Source organism: Pseudorca crassidens, chromosome 19 (assembly GCF_039906515.1).
Source record: "Pseudorca crassidens isolate mPseCra1 chromosome 19, mPseCra1.hap1, whole genome shotgun sequence".
NCBI classification, from domain to species: Eukaryota; Metazoa; Chordata; class Mammalia; order Artiodactyla; family Delphinidae; genus Pseudorca; species Pseudorca crassidens.
The window spans coordinates 43783020-43805520 of record NC_090314.1 but is presented as its reverse complement, the minus strand read 5'-3'; the positions used below and the strand labels follow the sequence as shown (position 1 = coordinate 43805520).

General features: G+C 49.7%; 1 protein-coding gene across 1 annotated transcript; it reads right to left on the bottom strand.

The window, feature by feature from the left end:
• Positions 1 to 901: 901 nt before the first annotated feature.
• On the bottom strand, positions 902 to 14463 carry PSMD3 (proteasome 26S subunit, non-ATPase 3). The gene is made up of 12 exons (XM_067714973.1): positions 14073 to 14463; positions 11532 to 11722; positions 9753 to 9890; positions 8384 to 8520; positions 7281 to 7471; positions 7006 to 7109; positions 3531 to 3645; positions 3307 to 3426; positions 3061 to 3164; positions 2622 to 2777; positions 1550 to 1600; positions 902 to 1364 (listed from the first exon to the last, which is right to left on the bottom strand). The coding sequence occupies exons 1-12, from the start codon at positions 14290 to 14292 to the stop codon at positions 1287 to 1289; spliced, it is 1605 nt and encodes a 534-aa protein (XP_067571074.1). The 5' UTR covers positions 14293 to 14463; the 3' UTR covers positions 902 to 1286.
• Between the last annotated feature and the right edge of the window lie 8038 nt (positions 14464 to 22501).

Sequence of the window (22501 nt, the reverse complement as noted above, 5' to 3'; positions counted from 1 at the left end):
TGTGTAGCAATCAGCAAGGTGCAGAGCGAGAGCTCGACAGGAGAGGGAACGCAGCTAGGAGAGGCAGAAACCCACGAGGCATCGTTCTGATAGCAGAGCTCGCGCAGCAGGAACGAAGGGTACGTGTACGGCAACGCCCCAGATGCCAACCAGAGAACATCAATGATGCGAAGGACCCAATGTGGGGAGCACTGCTGACAGCGACTGGGAGACTTACAGAGACCCTGGCAGGTGCATTTTCCCACCACATGCAGCTGAAGGTGGGCTGGGCATCCACAGGGAGCCCCCTCTCGCCTGACCCCCGCTCTGCTCTCAGGGAGGAGCCTATCCCCCACTCCATAAGGACCACTGGGCAGAACCCTGCTCTCAACCCGCTGGAGCCTTGCAGGAGACCCTTCTCTCCTCTGTGAACCTCACCTGAGGGTCAGACTCGCACCTTGTGTTTGATCCACTGGAAGCCCAGATTCCCAGTTTTAGAGCCAGGAGGTCACTGAGTCTAATCATTTATCTGGCAGATATGGGAAAGGAGCCTGAGAAGTTTGGAGGTGCCAGTTATCTGAGAACCAGTTAGATATGAAAGAGTAAACCCAGGCCCTCTGATCCCAGATCAGAGTCTCTCCACCCAGCCCTCGGCCTCCTCTTCATCTACAGCTGCTTCGGGTCCTCGGGTCATGCTCCCCACACTGGGTCCTCTGCATCATTGATGTTCTCTGGTTGGCACCTGGGGCGTTGCCGTACACGTACCCTTCGTTCCTGCTGAGCGAGCTCTGCTATCAGAACGATGCCTCGTGGGTTTCTGCCTCTCCTAGCTGCGTTCCCTCCCAGGCCAGAAAAAACTCTGGGCCTGTTAACGTTGCACATGTGAGAGTGAAATAAGAGTAATTAACTGATGCACAAAGGGTCCTGGAGAACTTTTTATTGTTTAAAAATCACAACTGAAGCTTCAAAAAACATACAACCTAACACATGTCCCAGTTCCAGTGCCCTCCTCCCTGGAGGAGAGCACAGGGCTAGTCCCTCCCATCCTGCTGCCCACACTGCTAGCCAGGACCCTGCCCTGGGGAGGCTGCCTGCTCGCCCTCCTGCCCACGTGTGCTACGTCACCGGCTGGGGAGGGGCCCTGGGATGAGGTGGGGGTGACTGGCTCCCTGCACCCCTCAGCCCCTGCACATACGCAGTCTGTGTGCAGCGTGTGGGAAAAGGGGCCGGTTCCCTGGGCAGGGACCCCCAATGGGGAAGGATAAAGAGCCAGTCCCCACTCACCCACCCCTCCCCAGCCCCCCAGCTCAAGGAAAGCTGTCATCGTCATCTTCCGCCATCTCCTTGGCAAACTCCAAGTCCTGCTGCTCCCGCTCCCGCCGCTCCTGGGGACAGAGGGGGCGAGGGCCGGGCTGCTGAGGACAGGTCGGGCTCTCTCACTCCGTCTCCACCCAGGGCCAGAGACCGCCCAAGCTTCGGAGTTGCCCCAGCCCTTGCAGAAAGCTCCCCTCTCCCCTTTCTAGAGGGAAGTTTGATCTTTCAGTCTTACCCGAAGCAGAAGGCAGCTTACCTCCGCAGACTCCAAGTCCTTGTTGTACGATTTGGGAGGAAACCTCATGGCCTGAAGCATAACAGAGAGAGGAACAAGGTGAAGAGGAGGCATCAATGTAACACCCACTCATCGTGCTCCTGCGTGCCAGGCGCCAGGGTATGCGCGGGATAGGTGATCACTCCCTAGTTCAGTCCAGTGGCGGAGCCAGGCATGGAGACTAATTCATTACTACAACACCACAGGATAAGTGCTGAAGATGGAGAATTAGAAGAAGCCAGAGGTATAAATGATTAACCCTCCTGATCGGGCTGGGAGAGGGACTGGCAGTGAGAAGGAAGACGAAGAATGGACGGGCTGTGGGAGTGGAGGAAAGGCGTTGCAGGCAGAGGACTCAGGGTGTGAGGTGGCCCGGCCTGAGTTCATTGGGGCCAACTGGGGCGGAGGAGGGGGGTCGGCGGAGAGGTCCTGGGTGGAGGGGAGGCCAGGGACGCCGGGGACCAGATCACGAAGGGCCTTTCCTGTCTAGCAGAGCACAGCGTTTGCCTGGTTATAAGTGCAGCTATATCCCTGGTTTCCTGGGGGAAGAGAGCAGGAAAAAAATCGGCAGCCCAACAGTACCAGCACCTAACCCAGCGCCTGACACAGGGTAAGAGCTTAAGAGCCTTTTGTGGAATGAGATGGCAGCCCTACCTTTTACACAATTCAGACTTCGCTAAGTGCCCCAAGACAGTGATTTCATGTAATCCTGTCAACCCTGCGAAGCAGGCAGGGCAGGTAACACCTCATTACCAGCTTCACAGAAGGAGAAACAGGCTCAGAGAAGGTAAATGACTCAAACTTGGAACCAAATCCAGAACACTGCGCTCTGAATCCCTGTCTGACCCTCCCTGGCAACCAGACCCCTGAAGAGCAAAGGGAAGGTGCTGTGGTCCCACAAGCAGTCCTCTGCCCCTTCCGGACACCCAGTGGTTTTACAGAGATCGTCTGGGAACTGTGCCCCAAACCAAGCCAGTCTTCCCTGAGGAACCCGTGGGTGTGGAGGGGGGCACGTTGCTGCCAAGCATCGCCTCTGCAGCCCAGGGCTCCGCACCTTGACAGACATGTTGTGAATATCCAGGCAGAAGGAGATGCGCTGGTGGAAGGCTAGCTGGGGCTCACGGGTGGAATAGATGTCAATCATCTCCTTGGACTGGACGTAGCCCTTCTCGTGGTTGATGCTGGCCTCAATGACGCCATCCCGGATGGCCTGCAGGCCCCAAAGGTAGGAAGAGTCACCAGAAAGTCCATCTTCTAAGTCCTAGAACATCTTGTCCCATCTCTTTGTCCTCCTTGATCTCTCAACACACTCACTTGCATACACACACCCTCTCTCTTTCTGTGGCAACTTCCTGGCTTCACTGCAAGACGGGCACTCCCTGAAAAGACTATGCCACTGCTTTACCCATTCCCCTCCTTGGTCAACCTCCTCCCACCCCCATCTCTGAAATAAGGCAGGAAGGTGACAACCGCGGTCCCCGAGCCAGGCCCACCTTGGCAACAATGAACTCTGCATCCTCTGGGCTATCGAGCTGCAGCTTCTGGGCGATGTCCGCCAGGGAGATTCGGGAATAGGAGAGGCTGATCATGCGCACACCTGGGAGAGGAAGGAGCGGTGGGGAAGATGGGGCGGGCACAGACCCGTCACCCGCCCAGGCGCCCACAGGGTTGTCCCTGCCCCTGGAGAAGCCTAGTCCGGGTCCTGCTCTGCCAGGGGCCCCTCAGACGCTGCTCCACACCTGTCTTGATGACGTTGTGTCGCAGTCGGATGATGAGGGTGTAGGTCCCATCTGCTTGAAACTTCTCCCCAAACTGATCCAGGACCTGGTTGAACTTGGCCAGGTTTCCCGTCCTGACAGCTGCAGTGGGGAGAGGAGTGGATCAGATGCTGCACAGGGTGCACACAAAAAAGGGGCCATGGTGCCAGGGGTCCGGCAAGCTCTGGGAGGGGACCAGCCCTTACCCTGGGTCAGAAGGAAGTAAGGCATGAGCGAGCGCTTGAGGGACGGTTGACGGAACTGCAGCCGGTCCGGGATCTCCCCCAGCAACAGCTCCACCACAATCAGAAGCTTGTGCACCTGGCAGAGTGCGACAGAGGAACACAGTGGGCAGGGAGCCCCACCGGGTGGTAGAAGAGAATGAAATGGGGCTTCAATTCAGTCAGACACACAGGGAAAGAGGGAACGTGGCACTGGGACCAGGCCCACAGAGAGAGGAAAAAAATCCTCAAGCTGTGCTGGGCGTGGAATTGAAGCTCTGCCTTGGGAGACAGGCCTTGTGAGCTTCTGACCCTTTGGCCACACCAGGTCCTCAGCTGCATTTCATCTGGCCAATCGGTGCACAGCGCCCTGAAATGGCAAAGTTCTAAAGTACAGGCAGATGGGTAGGTTCTGTGGCTCAGAAATGGTGAGGAAGCAGGGCCGAGAGGCCTAGGCAATGGAATGTGAGTCAGCCAAAGATGCTGCTAGGGAGGTGAACTATGTGTAAAGTTAGTTATCTGGGTAGAGGCAGCAGCTCAGGGAAGGGCCTGCAGCACCTCAGCGAGTGAGCCGGCTGGCTGGAAAATCGGGCCCCTCCTCCTCCAAATACCACTGTGGGTATTTCTCAAGGGCGCCTCCCGTGGATTCAGCACCGTGCAAGGACGACTACGGTGGAGGGGACGATGCCCAGCAGTTACGGAGCCTCCCACCAAGCAGGAGGGACAGGAGCACAGACAGCTAAACCACGTGACAGCAAGTGTCACGAGGGAGGTAAGGGGTTAAAATGGGTGGTGGCTGATGGTGTCCACCCCTGGGCAAGGACCCTTCCTTCGCTCCTCCACCCACACCCACGAGGCTGCCCTGTCCCTTGGCCCTCGGCGTACCCCACGAGTGAGGGGAAAGCCATGCCGACGGCAGAAGCTAACACATGCCTTAAGGATTCTGATGAAGCAGAAAAGGAGGGAGGACGTTTCAGACAAGGGAACAGGCTGGTGAAGAGGCCGGCATACTGGAGGGGGTGTGTGTGGGGCCACCTGGAGAGATGAGCGGGGGCCCGTCCGGGGACGTGCGGTTTTGAATGCCAGGGTGAGTTCTGAGTTTGGAGACAGAACTAGCTAGGCTGTACTTGCTAGCTAGGAAACGCTGAGCAACTGAGTCTTTGGTTTCTACCTCCCTAAAATGGGCCTAACAACAACAATAATACCTGGCTTGCCTACTTCACAAGACTTACAATACTCTACTGGGCAGGCAATGGGGAGAAATGCGAGCTTCCCGGGCCATGCAGACGGGCCTGGAGCTCCGCTGAGTCAGGCAGCTGTGCGGAAGCTGGGCTGGTGGAGGGGAGGATGGCGACCAGCAGGGTCAGCGGCTTGAACAAGGGCACTGGTAACATCAGAGAGGAGATGAATACAAAAGCCATGGAGGCAAATCAACAGATGACTCAGCGATGGTGAAGGGGGTGTGGGGAGGAGTCCAAGATGGCCCGGCGGCTCCTATCTGGATCAGGAGGGCAGGAGGAAGGATTGGTGAGGGGTGCCCAGAAGGGCCTGTCTGGACAAACTGAGGGTGAGGAATCAGGCAGTCTCTACACAGAGATGCGTGGTGGGAAGTCGGATTTGCAGGTCTGGCTTCATGAAAGGGGTTAGAATTTGTATTATGGGCTGAACTGTGAATCCCCAAATTCATATGCTGAAGCCCTAACCCCCTAGTACCTCAGAATGTGACTGGATTTGGAGATAGAGCCGTTAAAGAAGTAATTAAGGTAAAATGAGGTCATATGAGTGGGCCCTAATTCAATACGACTGGGGTTCTTATAAGAAGGATTAGGATACAGACGTGCACAGAGGAGAGACCATTTGAAGACGTCAGAAGATGGCCAACTACAAGCAAAAGAGAAGCCCTCGAAAGAACCAGCCATGCTGACACCCGGACCTTGGACTTCTTGCCTCCAAAACTGTGATGAAATAAATTTCTATTGTTTAAGCCACCCAGTCTTGTAATAGCAACCCGAGCAGATTAAGACAGTTCATAACGGACTTTGGTGAAGCGTCATGGAGGTCACAGCTGAGCCATGAAGGCAAATAAGATCACCCAAGGCGAGAATGGGGATTTTCTACAGATGGATACTTTCAACATGCTCTGTTGTGGACTCCAAGTTAAATTCGATGTCTCTCTTTACCCATTCTCACTCTCCCTGTTTTTACTTAAAGCTGGCTTCTCCATGTGGGCTCTCTATCCCACTCCTCCTACCTTGTTCAAGGCCTTGGCCCATCGCCTATTTGCTTAAGTCTCTCTGGGTGGCAAGTTCCCCAACTCTGCCCCTTCCCCTCTCAGGCAACCCTCCCACCTCCTTCCTGGCTCCCTGGCCAACAGTCTACAGGTCAAAGACCGTACTCCAGCGCCCTCTGCTCCTTCTTCTGGCGACCTGGCTCCACCACAGAAAACTGTGAAACCTTACCCATCCACAGTAAAACCTGGTCTGAAAACACTGCTTTACCCCACGAGACCTCTCCCTGGTGCACAACACAGCCTATATGTTAATTACCTGTATTTTTAGTGAATTTTTGAAGAAGCCTTAGTGTGTGTCCTACATTGTAAAAGCAATCTCTCACTGTGCAATGTACCCCATGTGTCTGGAAAGCCATTCCTTTCTATGAAAATTCTACCCATCTTTCAAAACCCAGATCAAATTTAACTATTTAAGATTACTTTGACCACAACTGAATCTGCCGTTCTCTGAACTTCTGAACTGAAACAAAACAAACCTCCCACCACACTGAGCTAATCTCTGCACGTGCTCACCCTGCTCTCTTTCAAGGGCACTAGGAGGTGGATGTGTTAATGTGAGAGCAGAGGTTTGTAGCTGGGAAAGCTGGTCCTAATTCTGGCTACCAGTCTCTGTGCCTTTACACAGGCCGTCAAGCCTTTCTGAGTCAATGTTCTTTATCTATCTCTTCGAGGGCAAGTACCATTTCTTATTCTTCTTTTCTATCCCTCATAGTGCCTAACGTGAAGGTCAGTACTCAAAAAACTACCTGGTGACTGACAGCTTTGCCACGGCCAAGGTTTACCTCCACCTGAGTCAGACAGCCTTAGGGAGAGCTCTGGGTTCCCTGGCCACAGACAACACTGCTCCCGAAGGGGCATGTGAGGGACCAGGTAAGAGCCTGGGGTTTATCAACACAATCCAGGCCCTCACCCGCAATGACTACAGGGGGTTCTGGGGAATGAGGAATATTCTAAACCTACGTACCGGGGAGAATACTGGAAACAGAAACTGCCCGAGGTACAGGTAGCGTCTGCCTAACGCGCCCTGAACAGCGTCACGTGCAAACAGACATGCGATGCCACCTTCAGGGTAAGAAGATTAAGGACTTCCTGGGCCCCTCAGATAGGGAAGCGGCACTAACATGGTATGAGACAAGTAAGGGGGTCAAAGGGGTGAGAACTGCCGCTCACCGTCTGTTTGAAGCCGACAGCTGTGTGCTGAGGGGCCTTGCGAAGGGCATTGGTCATCGTCCTCCGGGCCTCTGAGTACTCCAGCTGGATGGCTTTGATGCGCCCTGGGTGTGAAGAAGAGAACTGATCAAGAGGATGGTGTGATCCAAACTCCGGCCCCCCGCAAACCAGAGTGCCAAATGGGCGCTCTTATGCACCAAGGGCACCACTTTCTTAGCAAATTTGCACCGAGTGAGCCCGAGACACCTTCCGGCTGGGGGCCGGGCCCTGCTCACCTGTATAGTAGAGGTACCTTGCCCACTCATTGTTGTTGGCCTGCTCGGGGAACACAGACTTGGACACCAGCTTCTCGGCCTGGTCGTACAAGCTGTAGTGTAGGTAGTTCCGCAGCAGGAGGTTCAGCAGTGTGGCCTGCCCGTCCGCGTCATGCCGCAGGGTGGCGGTCCGGAGCCGAGCGTGCAAGAAGCTTCAAGAAGGAAAGAACCGGGAGGTCAAAGCCTTCACGTAACAACTCTTCAAGCTGCCTCTGACCTCTCCATTCTCTCTCAATTCCTAAAAAAGTGACTCAAACTGCTTTTCTGGTTATTCACTGAATACTCAACAAATGAAGCACTAGTCCAGGTGCACAGAAGGACAGAACTCTGCTCAGGGAACCTGCATTCTAGTGGGGGGAGACAGACAGCCATCACGATGAATAAGCGTACCATGCAGCTCAACAAAAGGTGGTGGGGTGACGTCGAAAGCAGGGTAAGTACGACGGGAACCGCAGAAGGAGAGGAGGATGGGGTTGCAACTTTAAACAGCCCAGTCAGCGTAGGACTCGCTGAGAAGGTAACAGTTAAGCAGAGGCTTGAAAGAGGCAGGGAGGAGAGCGTTCTCGGCCGAGGGAACAGTGCGCTGGCGTGCCCGCGATAGAGCGAGGCGGCCAGCGTCGGGGGAGCAGTGGAAATAAAGTCAAGGAGGCAGTAACGGGGGCCAGACCCCGTGGGGCCTTATAAGCTGACATCACGAGGGCTTTGGCTTTTCCCTGAGGGAAACGGGGAGCCGCTGCAGGTTTCAAGTAGAGGAGCGAAAGGCTTTCTGGCCTGAACCTGCTTGCACCTCTGACCCACTAATGAGTCCTCCCCTGACGTGTGGTGAAGGGAAGAGCCTGGGAGACAGGACTTAACAGGCCAGTGGTCGTCTCCATTTCCTCATCTAGTCTCAGCCTCGCCCTCAAACCCTCGCTCTCAAACCCTTGCACACCCATTACCCCCACTTCCTGCTGGGCACGTTACATCTACCAGCCCACAGCCCCCTGCAAGTCCACAGCTCTGTGGTAGTGCCTGACCGTGTCTCTGACCCCACGGGCCGCGAGCCAGACCGCTGGCCACAGTACCTGCGCACCACATCCAGCTTGTCCAGGAACTCATAGACCCGAGCATGGTAATAGTAACACTTTGCAGCCACAAGGTCCAGGGCCCGGCGGTTCTGAGTGCTGATCTTCTGCATCAGGTCATCAGAGATCTTCTGTGCCTGGGGAGGCAGCCAAAAGAGAATCAAGCGTCAGTGTTTCAAAACGTTAAACACGGAGCCAGCAATTCCCCTCCTAGGCATACGTCCAAGAGAACTGGAAACACACGTTCACATAAAAACTTGCACACGAACATTCATATCAGCATCATTCACAATAACCAAAACGTGGAAACAACTCAAGTGCCTATCACCCAATGAATGGATAAACAAAATGTGGTATATCTATAGGATGGAATTTTACTCAGCCATAAAAATGAACAGAGTACAGATATATGCCACAACATGGATGAACTTAGAAAACATCATGCTACAAAAAAAAGCCAGACACAAAAGGCACATATTATATAATTCCATTTAGATAAAACGCCCAGAATAGGAAAATCCATGGGACACAAAATATTAACAGATTACTGGGCTGGGGTGAGGGCAGAACAAGGAGTGACTACAGATAGGTATGGCGTTTTTCGGTGGGGGCAGTGATTAAACTGGTGTGGAATTAGATAGTGAGGGCGGTTGCACAACCTTGTGAATATACCAAAGACTACTGAGTTGTACATTTTCAAGGGAGTGAATTATTCCTAAAAACCAACCAAACGAAAGCCAACCAGTGGCAGAGCAAGGAAAACACAGAACAGAGGACTGAGGAGACCTGTCATTTTTGGGGCATGCTCTTGGGACAGCAGCTAAGCCTGACAAAGGAGCTGGCCCCGGCTGGAAGGCGTGGTAGAAGAGTGCTATCCAAAATGGAGTCTTTCAGTTTCATAATAATAGCTACCATTTATTAAAATGTTGTGAAAGCTTACTACGTGCAGATCATTGTGCTAAGTATTTTTAAAATATATTATTTTATTTAATACTAACAATAATCTTGTAAGGTGGGCAGTTTGTCTCATTTTACACACAGCTGGGAGAAATTAATGTGCCTAAGGTACAAACGGGATTTGAACCCAGGTATTTCTGTCTCCAGACCTACTCTTCTCGAAAGCATCCACTATACTGGGATCGCACCACAGACGGGTACAGAGTGGCCACTGCCAGCCCTTTCCCAGAGCCTGAGCAGGAGTTGAGGGGTCTTCCCCGGATGTGGGGCTGGGTGCATTCCCACACGGGGGAAGAGCCTGGGGGACAGTTAATAACCCAGCGATTGTCTATTTCTTCACTAGAGGCACCCTCCCCCACTAAGCCCGCACCCCGCCTGGGGCGCGTCCGTCACTTGCACGGGCCCCGGCTACCTCTTTGTAGCTCTTGCTGTTCATCAGGAAGATGACCACGAGGAGCTGGAGGTAGGCTTCCACTTCAGGCAGGAGGGGAGCAGACGCAGCTTTTCCTGTTCGGGGACGGAACTGCAAATCGGCTTCTGTGTCCATGGGCTAGAGAGGACATGAGTTACCGTGGAAGAGCTCAGTCAGATCAATCAACCAAGAATTTATTAAGCACTCACTATGTATTTCAACAAATATTTAATAAGTGTCTACTACACGCCAAGATTTTTCTAGGTGCTGGGGGTTCAGAAATAAAGATGACACAGTCTCTTTCTGAAGGGAGTCAAGGAGGCTGGCAATACAATAAATACAGAAAAGGGTTACAGAAGTATAACATCCTTACAGAATATAATGTGGACAGAAAGGATGATGTAAGGACCCCTCGGAGAGCCTACAATCTAAGTAGAGATTAAACCACCATACTTGGAACCACTGCGAATTCTATCAGGCAGGGTTAATAAAGGGATATAATTCTAGAGATGAGATCAAGAATAATGAGTCAGGGAGTTCCCTGGTGGTCTAGTGGTTGGGATTCTGGGCTTTCACTGCCGTGGCCTGGGTTCAGTCCCTGGTTGCGGAACTGAGTCCTGCAAATCGTGCGGTGTGGCCAAAATTAAAAAAAAAAAAAAAAAAGAATAATGAAACAAAAAAAAATTTTTTTTTGGTGGGAACAAAGGAATTTGGGGAGAAATTGACATATACATAGTACTTACCTTCAGATCTAGTCACCAAAACTGGAATAATGTGTAATAGATCAAAAGACGATCATGGTGGGTTACTTTAGAGATGTAAAGGTTAAAAACATTCCAGGTGGGGCTGGGAGAGGGGGCGCTTTTCCTTTTTCCCAGACAGTAAAGTCTTCACTGTCCACCTCAAGGATTTTCTGAGTTTTTACATCTATGAAACAGACTGTAAGCATACAGGATTTTAGGGAGATGAAGGTGGCTGAAGGGCCAGTGAGGTTTGAGAAGGGGCAGGACCCGAACTGTATCATGGATGATAAGGGGAGTTTTACAGCCAGAAAGGAAAAGGACAGGTTTCTCCTGGCATGGAGACCACTACCACTAGCAAACTAACTTCATCAACATGCACTCTGTGCCACACCCTGTTCTAAGAGCTTTCCCCCTCCTCCTCGCCCCCCCCCAAATCTGTTCATCACATTTACCAAATGAAGAAAATGAGGCACAAGGAGGTTAGGTCATTTGCCCAAGTCCCACAGATACCAAATGGTAGAGTTTGGATTCAAATTCAGCACCCCCTCCAAAACCTGTGCTCTTAACCACTGTTCTTTTGTTCCTTTTTTTGTTGCTTTTTTTTTTTTTTGGCCGCACCATGTGGCATGTGGGATCTGTGGGATCTTAGTTCCCCAATCAGGGGTGGAAGCAAGGAATCTTAACCACTGGACCGCCAGGGAATTCCCTTAACCACTGTTCTACACATCCTTCATGGTGATGCTTCGGAGGCAAAAAGGCAGTGGAATAGGCCCCCTGTTGGGGGTGGTGGGAAATGAGTGTGGCTGGAAGGGTCCTGATTCCTGGCTCTTCTTCCTGACTCAGAAGAATGACTCTACAGGGCAGAAGGATGGTCGCCTTGTTAGAGGGCAAATGAGTATTAAGAGGGGCTGTCTTGCTTCATGACTCTGCTATGGCAGGTAACAAGACAGGTCTCCAGGATAGGAAACAGTTACACAGGGTGGAATGTGTGTGTCAAGCCAAGACTGCACCCTTCACCCTGGCCTGACTCACTTACCTCTTCCAGGAAGGGTAGCAAGAAGTCTCGAGTGGCACTGTTGGAGGTGAAAAAGCCATGCACAGCCTTGTATAGAACGTAGTGGTTGAGGCGGCGTGATGTGGAAGGTAGCATCCGCAGGGCCCGCAGCACGAACCGGGGCTCCTTGCCTGAGACTGCCTTCTCCAGCTGTTTCACGTGCTCCTTGATGTCTGTGGAGGACAAGGGGAGAAAAATGTTAATTCCAACTCCTACTGCCCCCACCCCCCGCCACTCCAGCCAAGCAGTCCTAGGGAGCCTCTTACAAATGGCAGGATGTGGCCAATCACCGCTTTTGCCCTAAAAGCAATAGTTATGGATTCCATACATTGATTTTAAGACATAATCAAGAGACAAAGAAAAATAAAGCTGGGGTGGGGGAAGGAGTAGAGGGGGACAGAAAAAAGAAAAAAACAATGAAAAACAAAAACACGTGGAGATTTAGCGTATCGTCAAATAGGAAAAGACTTCTAAAATTCTTCTGAGAACTGTAAGCAAAAGAAAAATATCTGCAACACATGTGACCAGAGATTCATATTGTTTTTCAACAAGGAGCTCGTATAAAGGATTACAATAAATAAAAATGAACATGAATGGACAATACAAAAAGAGGAATGACAAATAACAGACGTGAAAAGTATATTTCACTAGTATTCAAATAATCACAAGGGAAAACATTTTTCAATTACCATTCTAGTGGTGTTTAAAAAATGATAACATATAGAGTACAGGGGTGAGCAAGACATTTCTGCTCGTATAATGTATATCAGTACAGTTTTTCTGGACAGTAACTACCAAAAACCTTAAAAACAAACGTAAATACCCGTTCAATTCAGGGATCTCTAATGAAGAAATAATTATAGAGGTAGATCAGACACTTGGGCACAGAGATGACGGCTGCAAAGCTATTTGTAACAGAGAAAAATAGACACAACTTAAATATCCAGAAATAAGGGAATGCAATCAATTGGTCGTTTCTCAGTTACCTTTGTATTTTTAGCATAGGGTGCTGGGGTCACATTAACGATGTAATAATAATAACAGCTAATATTTATGGAGGATTTTACTATGTTTTCATCACGTATTAGGCACAGTTGTAAACATTTTAATCTTCACAACAACCCAATTAAGTAGGTACTATTACTTGCATTTATAGAGATGAGGAAACTAATCCCAGAGCGTATATTCTTAGCCATTATATCAGTTATTCAATAAATGTTTCTGGAATACATTGAATGCTTTGTTTATGGATATGTTGCATGAAGGCACACAACATCATCTGTATTTAGTTATGCCTTGTTCCAAACTGTATATATAAACTTGATCTCAATTATGGGAGAGCAGCTCAAAAATTCATAGGAAATAACGTCAACCACGGTTGGGTTTTTCCCCCCCCCTACTTTAGACCTCTTATATTAAAATGTTTATAAGAAACATATGTATATACCCAGTAGGTAATGCTGAATGGCACCTTTGCCACTGGTTGACTATCGTTATTTCATGTAAAATGATCTTTATTAGACACTGAGCCTGCTATCCAACTTCAGAGTAGAAGCTGATGCAGTCAGCGCTACCACATCCTCAAAGCACCACCCAGGAGCCTAACTTTGCTTATTTCAATGTTTTCGAGCTAGTTTCTCATGCAGTTAAGTAGAGAGAAAACCCGATAAATAGTCCGGTCCTACTTGATCCAGAACCAGAAAAGAGCACCAGGGTCACAGTGGGAAGCTCTCACTCTACCCACTCCAAATGTGGACAGGATGCTCTAAGTAGGAAAAGTGAAATATGAACTTGGAGGAACAAGAGGATGATAGGAAACAGGGAACAGGCACCTAGGAGAAAAGAAATGGGATTGGTATATAGTTTACGTGGAAGGTGAACATTAGGAACTCACACATCCGACACCTAAAAAGTTGGAGTGTGTAATGTGTTTAAACTCTTTAGAAACAGAGTAGGAGTAAGTGCTTGCAGGAAAAGAAAAAGAGCAATGGGATCGTTTGGGCACCTCAATTACAGCAACAAGGAAGCAAGATACTAGGTAGAAAGGGGGAGTTAGGGGAGTTTGCTAAAGGTAGTTAAGACAACAGAAACCATTCTTAAAATGCAGGGGCCAGTATTTGGCGTCATTCTGACCCCCTTCAAACATAAATACAGACACTGGTTTTTAGAGAGATCAATCGTGCACTGGGGTCGCTAGAATCAGTCCGGTGGGATGTAAATGGAGTAATAAGGTCAGAGGAGAAAACTCAGAAGAGTCTATGGGCCCAGTGAGACCTACTTCTAGATGCAATCCCCAGTGGGGGGTGGTGTGTGCGAAGGGAGGAGTCCTGAGCCTAGAGAAAACGTTCAGTTATCCGGGCTGGGGTCGGGAGTGTCAGGGTAGTGGGGGCAGGCATTTTGGGTGATCGCAAGGAACCCTCAAGTCAAGGTGGTAGAGGCTGCGCTGGCATCCCAAGGAGAGGGTGGATCACCGCTGCGCTGTCACCCGTGATAATGGCACGTCCCCGGCCCGGGCTCTCTTACCCTCCAAGGTGACGGTGTCCAGCTCTCGCTGGGAGTGCTCAGCCGCCGCAGCCGCCGCCTTGCCATCGGTCTCGCCAGTTGATCCGCCACCCGCCGCCGCCTCCTCTTTCATCTCCACATCCTGGGGCGCCGGGGGCGGCGGTGGTTCTTGTTCCCCTCCGCCGGGCGGCGGCTTCGCCTTATCCGCGCCGCGGCGCCGCGCCGAGCCCTCCTGCTTCATGGCGCCCGGGGTCGCGGCCTAGTCCGGGCACCGAGGCCGGGGCCTCGCGTGAACCCTCGCACCGGAGACCAGGAACAGAGCCGGGCCTGCACACGAGCGCGGACTCGCGTCGGGCCACACGATGACGGAGCACCTGCAAACCCCTTCCCGGCGCTGGGCCTTCTGGGAAACGCCAGGCCGGGCTGGCCGATGGCCGAGTCATCAAAGGGGAAAAAAGTCAACCGCCGAGATGCAGGATGGAGGCGGATCTTCGCAGAAAGAGCGGGGAGGAGCCTTTATGAATTTGCGGGGCTTGCTTTGGAGTGCTCCAGTGTGTTGATTTTTTTTCTTGCGCCTCTCGAGTGCATTTCCGTATATGTCCACAAGAGGTCACCTCAGGCTCCAACTGGGTTACCGCGGACTCCACCGCGAGTAACCCACCCCGCGTGGAGTGGGTAGGGCCTATCGGAACGTAGGGCGTGATGACGCCACGAGTTGCTGGGCGGGTTTCATGCCTACACTCGCTCAATTTGCGCCTGGCAAGAGGTCCGTTTTGATATCCAGGAGGCTGGTCTTCAACCGCCGCCCGAAGGGATGTGGAGCTAGGTTGTTGGACTTAAAATAAAACCAAACTGGAGACAAGGAAGAACCTTATGGGATTCAGACTTCTTTGTCCGAGTTTAGCTCGTGCTGAAAATAAGGCATAAAATCTCTGCAGCCTGGGAGTGCGGATGGGGGCAGAGTGCATTTGTGTGTGATTACTTAAGTTTAATAAAATTTAGGGGTCCACTCTGTGAGGCCCAGGGCTAGCACATTCAGGGGGAGGGTAAAAAACAGCGCCAGAATGTAGCCTCCTGGAAGCCTTGCTCTGGGCTGCTGTGTATTGTGAGGCCAGAGGAAAGAGAGAGGCTTCAGGGGGTACGTTGGGGCGCCTTTATGCATCCAGACAGACACTGTAGTGAAATGGGGGAACAGAATAATAGTACACCTAAGGAGCACCTAAGAATCCTCCAAGGGAAAGAAATTGGACCTGAAACCCTGGCCACTTATCTTTCAAAGGAATCCTCCAGCGATTCTGCAGGAGGAGGATACAGTTTCCAATTTCTTAAGACACAAAACAAAAACTCCCTTCCTATCTTGGAACTTTTATCTCTTCCATAAATGGAAGTTTTAAGTTTTAGACCAGGTCAGACCCTGCAAGACAACCTAGCCCTGTTGTAAGGTCCTAGAGGGCAGAGAATATGTTTCGACTATATTCTCCTTTATATTTATACAGAGAAAGGGTATTCTCTGTATTCCTCCTTTTGCACTATTGCAGCGAATAGCTCCTTGCACTAAACAGCCACTTACTCAATGGAAAAGTGTGTGCTCCAGTTTTAGGGGAAAAATGCCTTGGCCAATTCCTCCCTAACTGTCCCCCTGCCCCCTAGGACTGGGAGAAGGATAACAGGACTTTTGAATCATCACTGGAATAAACTCATGAAAATCTCTTCTTTGTAACACCATATCTGTAACTGAAGGTGGGCGTGAGAACGGTAAAGGAAGAAAACTGACAGGTTTTGTTGTTCATCTTCATGAGGTTACCCTTCTGGATAGTTAAGGTGTTAGCTCACTTCATTGTTAAGTTTACATCACAAGGGAAAAATAATCAAGTCAGCAGATAACTACCCAGTATGTCCTTGAGCAATATAGCGAGGCCTTGGAAGATGCCCCAGAATGGGGGAGGATGGCTTAACGCAAAACTTTTGTCAGTGGGTCATGAATTCTTGGTGAGTGAGGGAAGCAGCCCGGGTAGGGGGTGGCTAAGAATGGGGAGAGTCTGACTCCTGGGGCCAAAAACCTTGCAGAAGTTATTCCACCCATAAAACTATTTTAAGAGAGAATGGTGGAAGATGTTAAAACCCAGCTTTAGGCAGAGGAGGCTGGTATGAACCCAGCAGTTTTATGACACTGAATGTCTGTATTAGCCCTTCCACATGCCAACCTACCCACATGACAACCACGCTAATTGGGGGCAGAAGAAGGAAAGGTGAAATGAGAAGATAATATCACACTTTCTTTTTAAAGTTTGGCATCAGTCTAATTCTTGGGTACTGTTTATTTTTTTAGTTTTACTTATCTGCATTTTTTTTTATTATCTGCATTTTTAAAGAAATTTTATTATTTTTTTTTTTGGCCGCGCCGCACAGCCTGCGGGATCTTAGATCGAACCCGGGCCCCCAGCATTGGGAGCGTGGAGTCTTACCCACTGGACCACCAGGGAAGTCCCATCTTTTGCCTTTAGAATCTAGACTCCATATTCCACACCCTCACAGTTCTTCTCTAAGCATTTTCCAGGTGGTTTGAGGACCACATGATAGTATTCATGTACATGTAATCTCTATGTAGTATGATAATGTTTATTTATTTTTTCCTGGCACAAATTAAGAATTTCCTTAGGATAGGTTCTTCAAAGAAAAACACCAAAAGACATTTCACCCAAGGTGAAATAATATTTTTTTCATCAATTCCAGTAAAGCTTGATTTTTGGAATCATAAGCGGTAGGGGTTTTACCCAGATGATGCACTGGAAGATCTACAACTGGATAAACCATTTCCTGAGGTGAGAGAACATTTTCAGTCTTATGATTTGGATCATATGGGGGAAAAACGTCCATAGCCACACTCCATAGATTATAATCATTGCTAAATATTTAGCACAGTGGAACAGTGAAACAAATGGACGAACACCTAAAATGTATAAAGAAAAAGAGGACTTCAGATATTTGATTAGATAGGGGGTTCTAAAGGGGTAGGGGTTGGGCTAGGAAACTGTTTAATTTTGGTTTTGCTGAAATGGGTCATAGTTTTAAAAGTTTGAGTGTTTCCACTTTTAGAGGACTTAAGCATCAGCAGATGGGTTGTGGAGCCATGGGGCAGGGGGACATACAGAGTTGGACAAGTGGAAATTGATTATCTTGGGTAATCAGCTAAGGTTTCCATCATCCTCAGCCTGCTGGCTCCCAAACGCCCTTGCATGTCAGGACAGGGCACAATAAAGTAGGGAAGGCCTTAGGAGAGCAGGAAGCCAATGGAAAAGGCAACTTAGGACGCCTTGGTCAGTAGCTGCAGGAGGGAGAGGCCAGCGTAACGGGCACAGAGGCGGGGAAGGGTGTCTGCGTCCCATGTGTACTGGGGGCCCGATCTCTGCACTTCCAGGCCACTCAGCCCCACTAGGGCCTCTGTGAGGGTCAGTTCCTCTTCCCCAAGAGAGGAAAGCAGCTAAGGCTGCAGGGGGAAAACACCCTCTTTATCCTGGAGGAAATTCCGTTCCATTGTGCTCTCCACCCGGAAGGAACCAAAGTAGTATGAAAAGGAAGAACTAGAAACCTCTCTTCCTTTTTCCTAACTCAAAAAAACCATGAAGAGGGCTACCGTTCTTTTACTATAACCCCTTTTGTTACATTACATGACAACTCTGTCTGGGCCTTTTAATAACCCTGAATGATGAGCAGCAATTTGTTTTTAGCTCCATTTGACAGAGGAGTGAATTGAGGCAGACTCAGAGACATTAAGATTTTCTCACATCCCTTGGTTAGGAATAAACCAAGTCAGAGTTTTCTGTCTCTTCTACTAGGATCAGGTTGAAAAACCCAGATAGTTGCCCAGAAGGGCACTCTTTTCCCTCTAGTTGTGAAATAGCAAACAGGAAGAAACATGGAGAGAAATGAGAAGTGGGCATGAGCTCCTGGGATAAGACAGAGGCCCTGGAGGATGGTTCTGTCATGAGGCGAAATTGTATCTTTCCACTGGTTCTAGCTGACTCCCTCGCAAACTCTCCCAACATCTGCCATTTTTTCTCACCAGCTTTAGCTGCAAAGGTAAGATCTTTTTCTCCATGGATTGTACCAGCAGCTTCTGTTGGGCTTCACTTAGCTCTGGAGAAGAAAAGCAGAGAAAGAGATGTGTGGGTGCAAAGGGGACTACAGGCTCCCAGTGGGTGTATTTCCAGAATGTTGGCATCCGTTGATTCATACATTCATCCATGGTTGAATGCCTGCTCTAGGCCAGGCACCTTTGCAGGATGTGTTAGGTAAAAATCATCCTCTCTTCACTCAAGGAACTTGCAGTCTAGTGGAGAAGACAAAGTAACATGCAATTATAATCAGGCTGTTACAGGAGCCATAGCTGAGGGTCTACTTTGGTCTTGGTGTTTGAGGGCAGGCTTGGTGAAGGAACAAACACCTCAGCTTACACGTGAAGGTCCAGAGAGTTTTTCAAGGTGGGGGAATGTTTCTTGCAGAGGGAAGAAGAGAATTCAGGGGCAAGATCAGAAGATGTTATCCTCGAATTAAAACTAACAGATATCGATATAAACGTGATGAGCTTAGATATATGTAGAAGTTTTAAATATATGGCTGATAAAACTAGGGTTATTTCCCAACCTCTGTTAGCAAGACTAGGCTATGATGACCAAGTGAATCCTTAGGAATGAAACCAACTTTTTAAAATGTAGATATAAACTACTTAACTGTAGTATAATTTGCCTGACATTTACTTCTTTACTCATTCATTCATTAATTTATTCATCTGGAAATTCATTTAGTGACTCATTCCTACCACTGAATAGGTATATAAATGAAGACCTCACTCCCCACTTACCTGTTAGAGGTCCAAGGAAATAGAGGAGAGCACCCATAGCCTCCTTTGAGAGTAGGACATCTTTTGGGAGTGCCTGCAGGGTTACTTCATGTCCCTTGTCTAGAGCTCCTTCAAGCTGTGGGGAAAGTTGGGTTACTATTCAAGATAACACAGTTAAAGGGCATAGTGCCTGGCACATAGCATTCCCTTGAGATGTGCTAACTATCTCCATTTCCTTGTTTCTTTTTCAAGGTATCAAGCCCTGAAAAGTGTTGGACTCCTGGGTTCCTTGGTGTCTGAGCCCTGGACTCTGGAAAGGAAAGGTCCAGCCCCCTTCCAACGGAGGGGGAGCCTACCCTCTGTCCATGAGGAGGGAGCATGTGCTTCGGGGGAATCTGCACTGTTTGCCCTTCTCCAGAGGGACACGGGGAGCAGTGGCGACCCTGGCAGCCTGGGGAACACTTGACCAGCCTTGGGGAAGGCATCCACTGTCGATTCCTCTAGCTACTGCCCACCTTCTGCCAGATCCGTCAGATAGCCACACACAGCTCCACCAAAAGCCTTCCTTCTTCTGCATCTCCTACCCTTCCCTTGGGTCCTCACCGTGAGCTCCAGGTCTTCTAGCTCCTTTTCCTTCCCTAAGAGTTTGCTGAGGGAGCTGAGCAGGGAGCTCTTCCCTTCTGGGCTCAGCTTCTCCACTTCCAGGGTCTCTCTCGTTTTTTTTTTTTTTTTTGGCTGTACGCGGACCTCTCACTGTTGTGGCCTCTCCCATTGCGGAGCACAGGCTCCGGACGCGCAGGCTCAGCGGCCATGGCTCACGGGCCCAGCCGCTCCACGGCATGTGGGATCTTCCCGGACCGGGGCACGAACCCGTGTCCCCTGCACCGGCAGGCGGACTCTCAACCACTGCGCCACCGGGGAAGCCCCCGCAAACCACTTTTGACACGTTCGATCAGTCACAGCACCTTCTCCATACACTGCACAAATCTTTTTTTGCATTTCAGTTGCGTTTTTACCTTTCTTGAAATAATAAAGCATAATATTCAGAAAATGTTGCTGTTTTTCTTCCATCTTCAATATTAAAATGGCTACACAAAAATTCACCAATTTTGGACTTCCCTGATGGCGCAGTGATTAAGAATCCGCCTGCCAGTGTAGGGGACACAGGTTCGAGCCCTGATCTAGGAAGATCCCACATGCCGCGGAGCAACTAAGCCCGTGAGCCACAACTACTGAACCTGCGCTGTAGAGCCTGCAAGCCACAACTACTGAGCCCAAGTGCCACAACTACTGAAGCCCGGGTGCCTAGAGCCCGTGCTCCACAACAAGAGAAGCCCCCACTCGCCACGACTAGAGAAAGCCCGCACGCAACAATGAAGACCCAACGCAGCCATAAATAAATAATTCTAAAAATTCACCAATTTTGATTTTTTTTTAAATGCACGCTGATGTGACAGCTGTCACAATACAATCTAACAAAGTTGTTTTGAATGAAGTTAAAGACAACTAAGCACTACTAGAGCCATCTTACAGAAAAAACCAAATGATCTTTTTGGCCAACCCAATACAATGTTGTGTTGGTTTCAGGTGTACAGCAAAGTGATTCAGTTATACATATATGTACATATTCTTTTTCATATTCGTTTCCATGATGGTTTATTACAGGATATTGACTATAGTTCCCCGTGCTATACAGTAAGACCTTGTTGTTTATCTATTTTATATATAGTAGTTTGTATCTGCTAATCCCAAACTCCTAATTTATCCCTCCCTACCAAGGTCTTGCTCTTATCTTAAATCCCTGCCTGGAAGGAATTTTAAAGGGGACTTGACACACATGGCGGATCTCTAGATGACAAACCAAGACATTTACAAGCAAGGCTCCTGTGGTGTTGGGATGTGTGTCTGCGCATCCGTATGTATAACCTGAATACCACTGAGCCTTCATACACTCACCTTTAGGGTCTCCTCAGTATCACCCAACAAAAATGAAGTGTGACCTTGAAGGCTATGAACAGTCAGTTAGGACTTCTTTATTTTGGCTGCACTGCCCAGCATGCGGGATCTTAGTTCCCTGACCAGGGATCAAAACCACGCCCCCAGCATTGGAAGCGCGGACTCAACAACTGGACCGCCAGGGAAGTCCCAAGGTCTTTACTGGAGGTTTTCTTGAAGGGCTGGTGGTGAATGGGGGAGATTAGACCACATAACACACAGCAAAAGTCCTAAAAACTTGACTGTTCCTCCTCTGTCCCCAAAGTCTCATTCAGTATGACAGCTGCTCCCAAATCTCTCTCCCCTGTCTTGAAACAAAACAAGACTTTGCCCCTGCTGGGCCTCTGGTCCCTGCCCCCATCTTTTGGTTCACTTCCCTTCCCATCCACCCTGGGCTCGTCTTGTTCAGCTGTCTAATACCTCCTCCTTCGACAGCTCTAACCATTACCTTCAACAAACATCCCTTCTCCTTAGGCGGTGGGATGGGAGATTGGGCGTGGGGGAAGGCTGCCATTAGTCACGCGGTTCCTGTCACAGTTGCACATGTATGCAGAAATGTGTGTCTGTGTAATAACCTTTCCATCTCTCTTTTCCTGGTTCTTCCTGGATTTCCATCTCTTCCTCTCTGTATCTCTTATTCAGCACATTGATGTGATATGACAGCAATCCAGCATGTGGTCCTGGGCTGTGCAGTCTTCCATCCTTTAATCAGCTCCAGAGAAGGCGGCTCCACTCCCCACCCTCTTCCCAGCCCACCATTGCCTCAGCCAGACTCTTGGGAGTTTCTTCCTAGTGTCTATCTTCCTCCCACTGACTGCAAGCCAAGGTTTCCAGTTCAGCTCATCCTCCAAAGACTTGGAGAATAGTGATTTCAAGAAGTCACACCTGGGACTTCCCTGGTGGTCCACTGGTTAAGAATCCGCCTTCCAACACAGGGGATGAGGGCTTCATCCCTGGTCAGGGACATAAGATCCCACATGCCACAGGGCAACTAAGCCTGAGTGCCACAACTACTGAGTTCACGCGCCTCAACGAGAGAGCCCGAGTGCCGCAACAAAAAGATCCTGTGTTCTACAACTAAGACACGACACAGGGGCTTCTCTGATGGCGCAGTGGTTAAGAGTCTGCCCGGACATGGGTTCGAGCCCTGGTCCGGGAAGATCCCACGTGCCGCGGAGCAACTAAGCCCGTGCGCCACAACTACTGAGACTGATCTCTAGAGCCCACGTGCCCAGAGCCCGTGCTCCACAACAAGAGAAGCCACCTCAATGAGAAGCCCGCACACTGCAACGAAGAATAGCCCCCGCTCGCTGAAATTAGAGAAAGCCCGCGTGCAGCAACAAAGACCCAATGCAGCCAAAAAAAAAAAAAAAAAATTTTATTAAAAAAAAAGACCCAACACAGCCAAGAATAAATAAATAAATATTAAAAAAAAAAAAGTCACACCTGTTTCTGTTCTTCCTGAGGACCCAGAAAGTCCATCAAGCCAGCTTTCTCTCCTCTGACCTAGAAATCTTGCTACTTTATTTCTCTTGCCCTCCTTCCTTCCCTCTGAACTCTACCAGACCTGTCCTTATTCTCCTTGTCCTGCTCCCATCCCACCTTCACCCCCTCG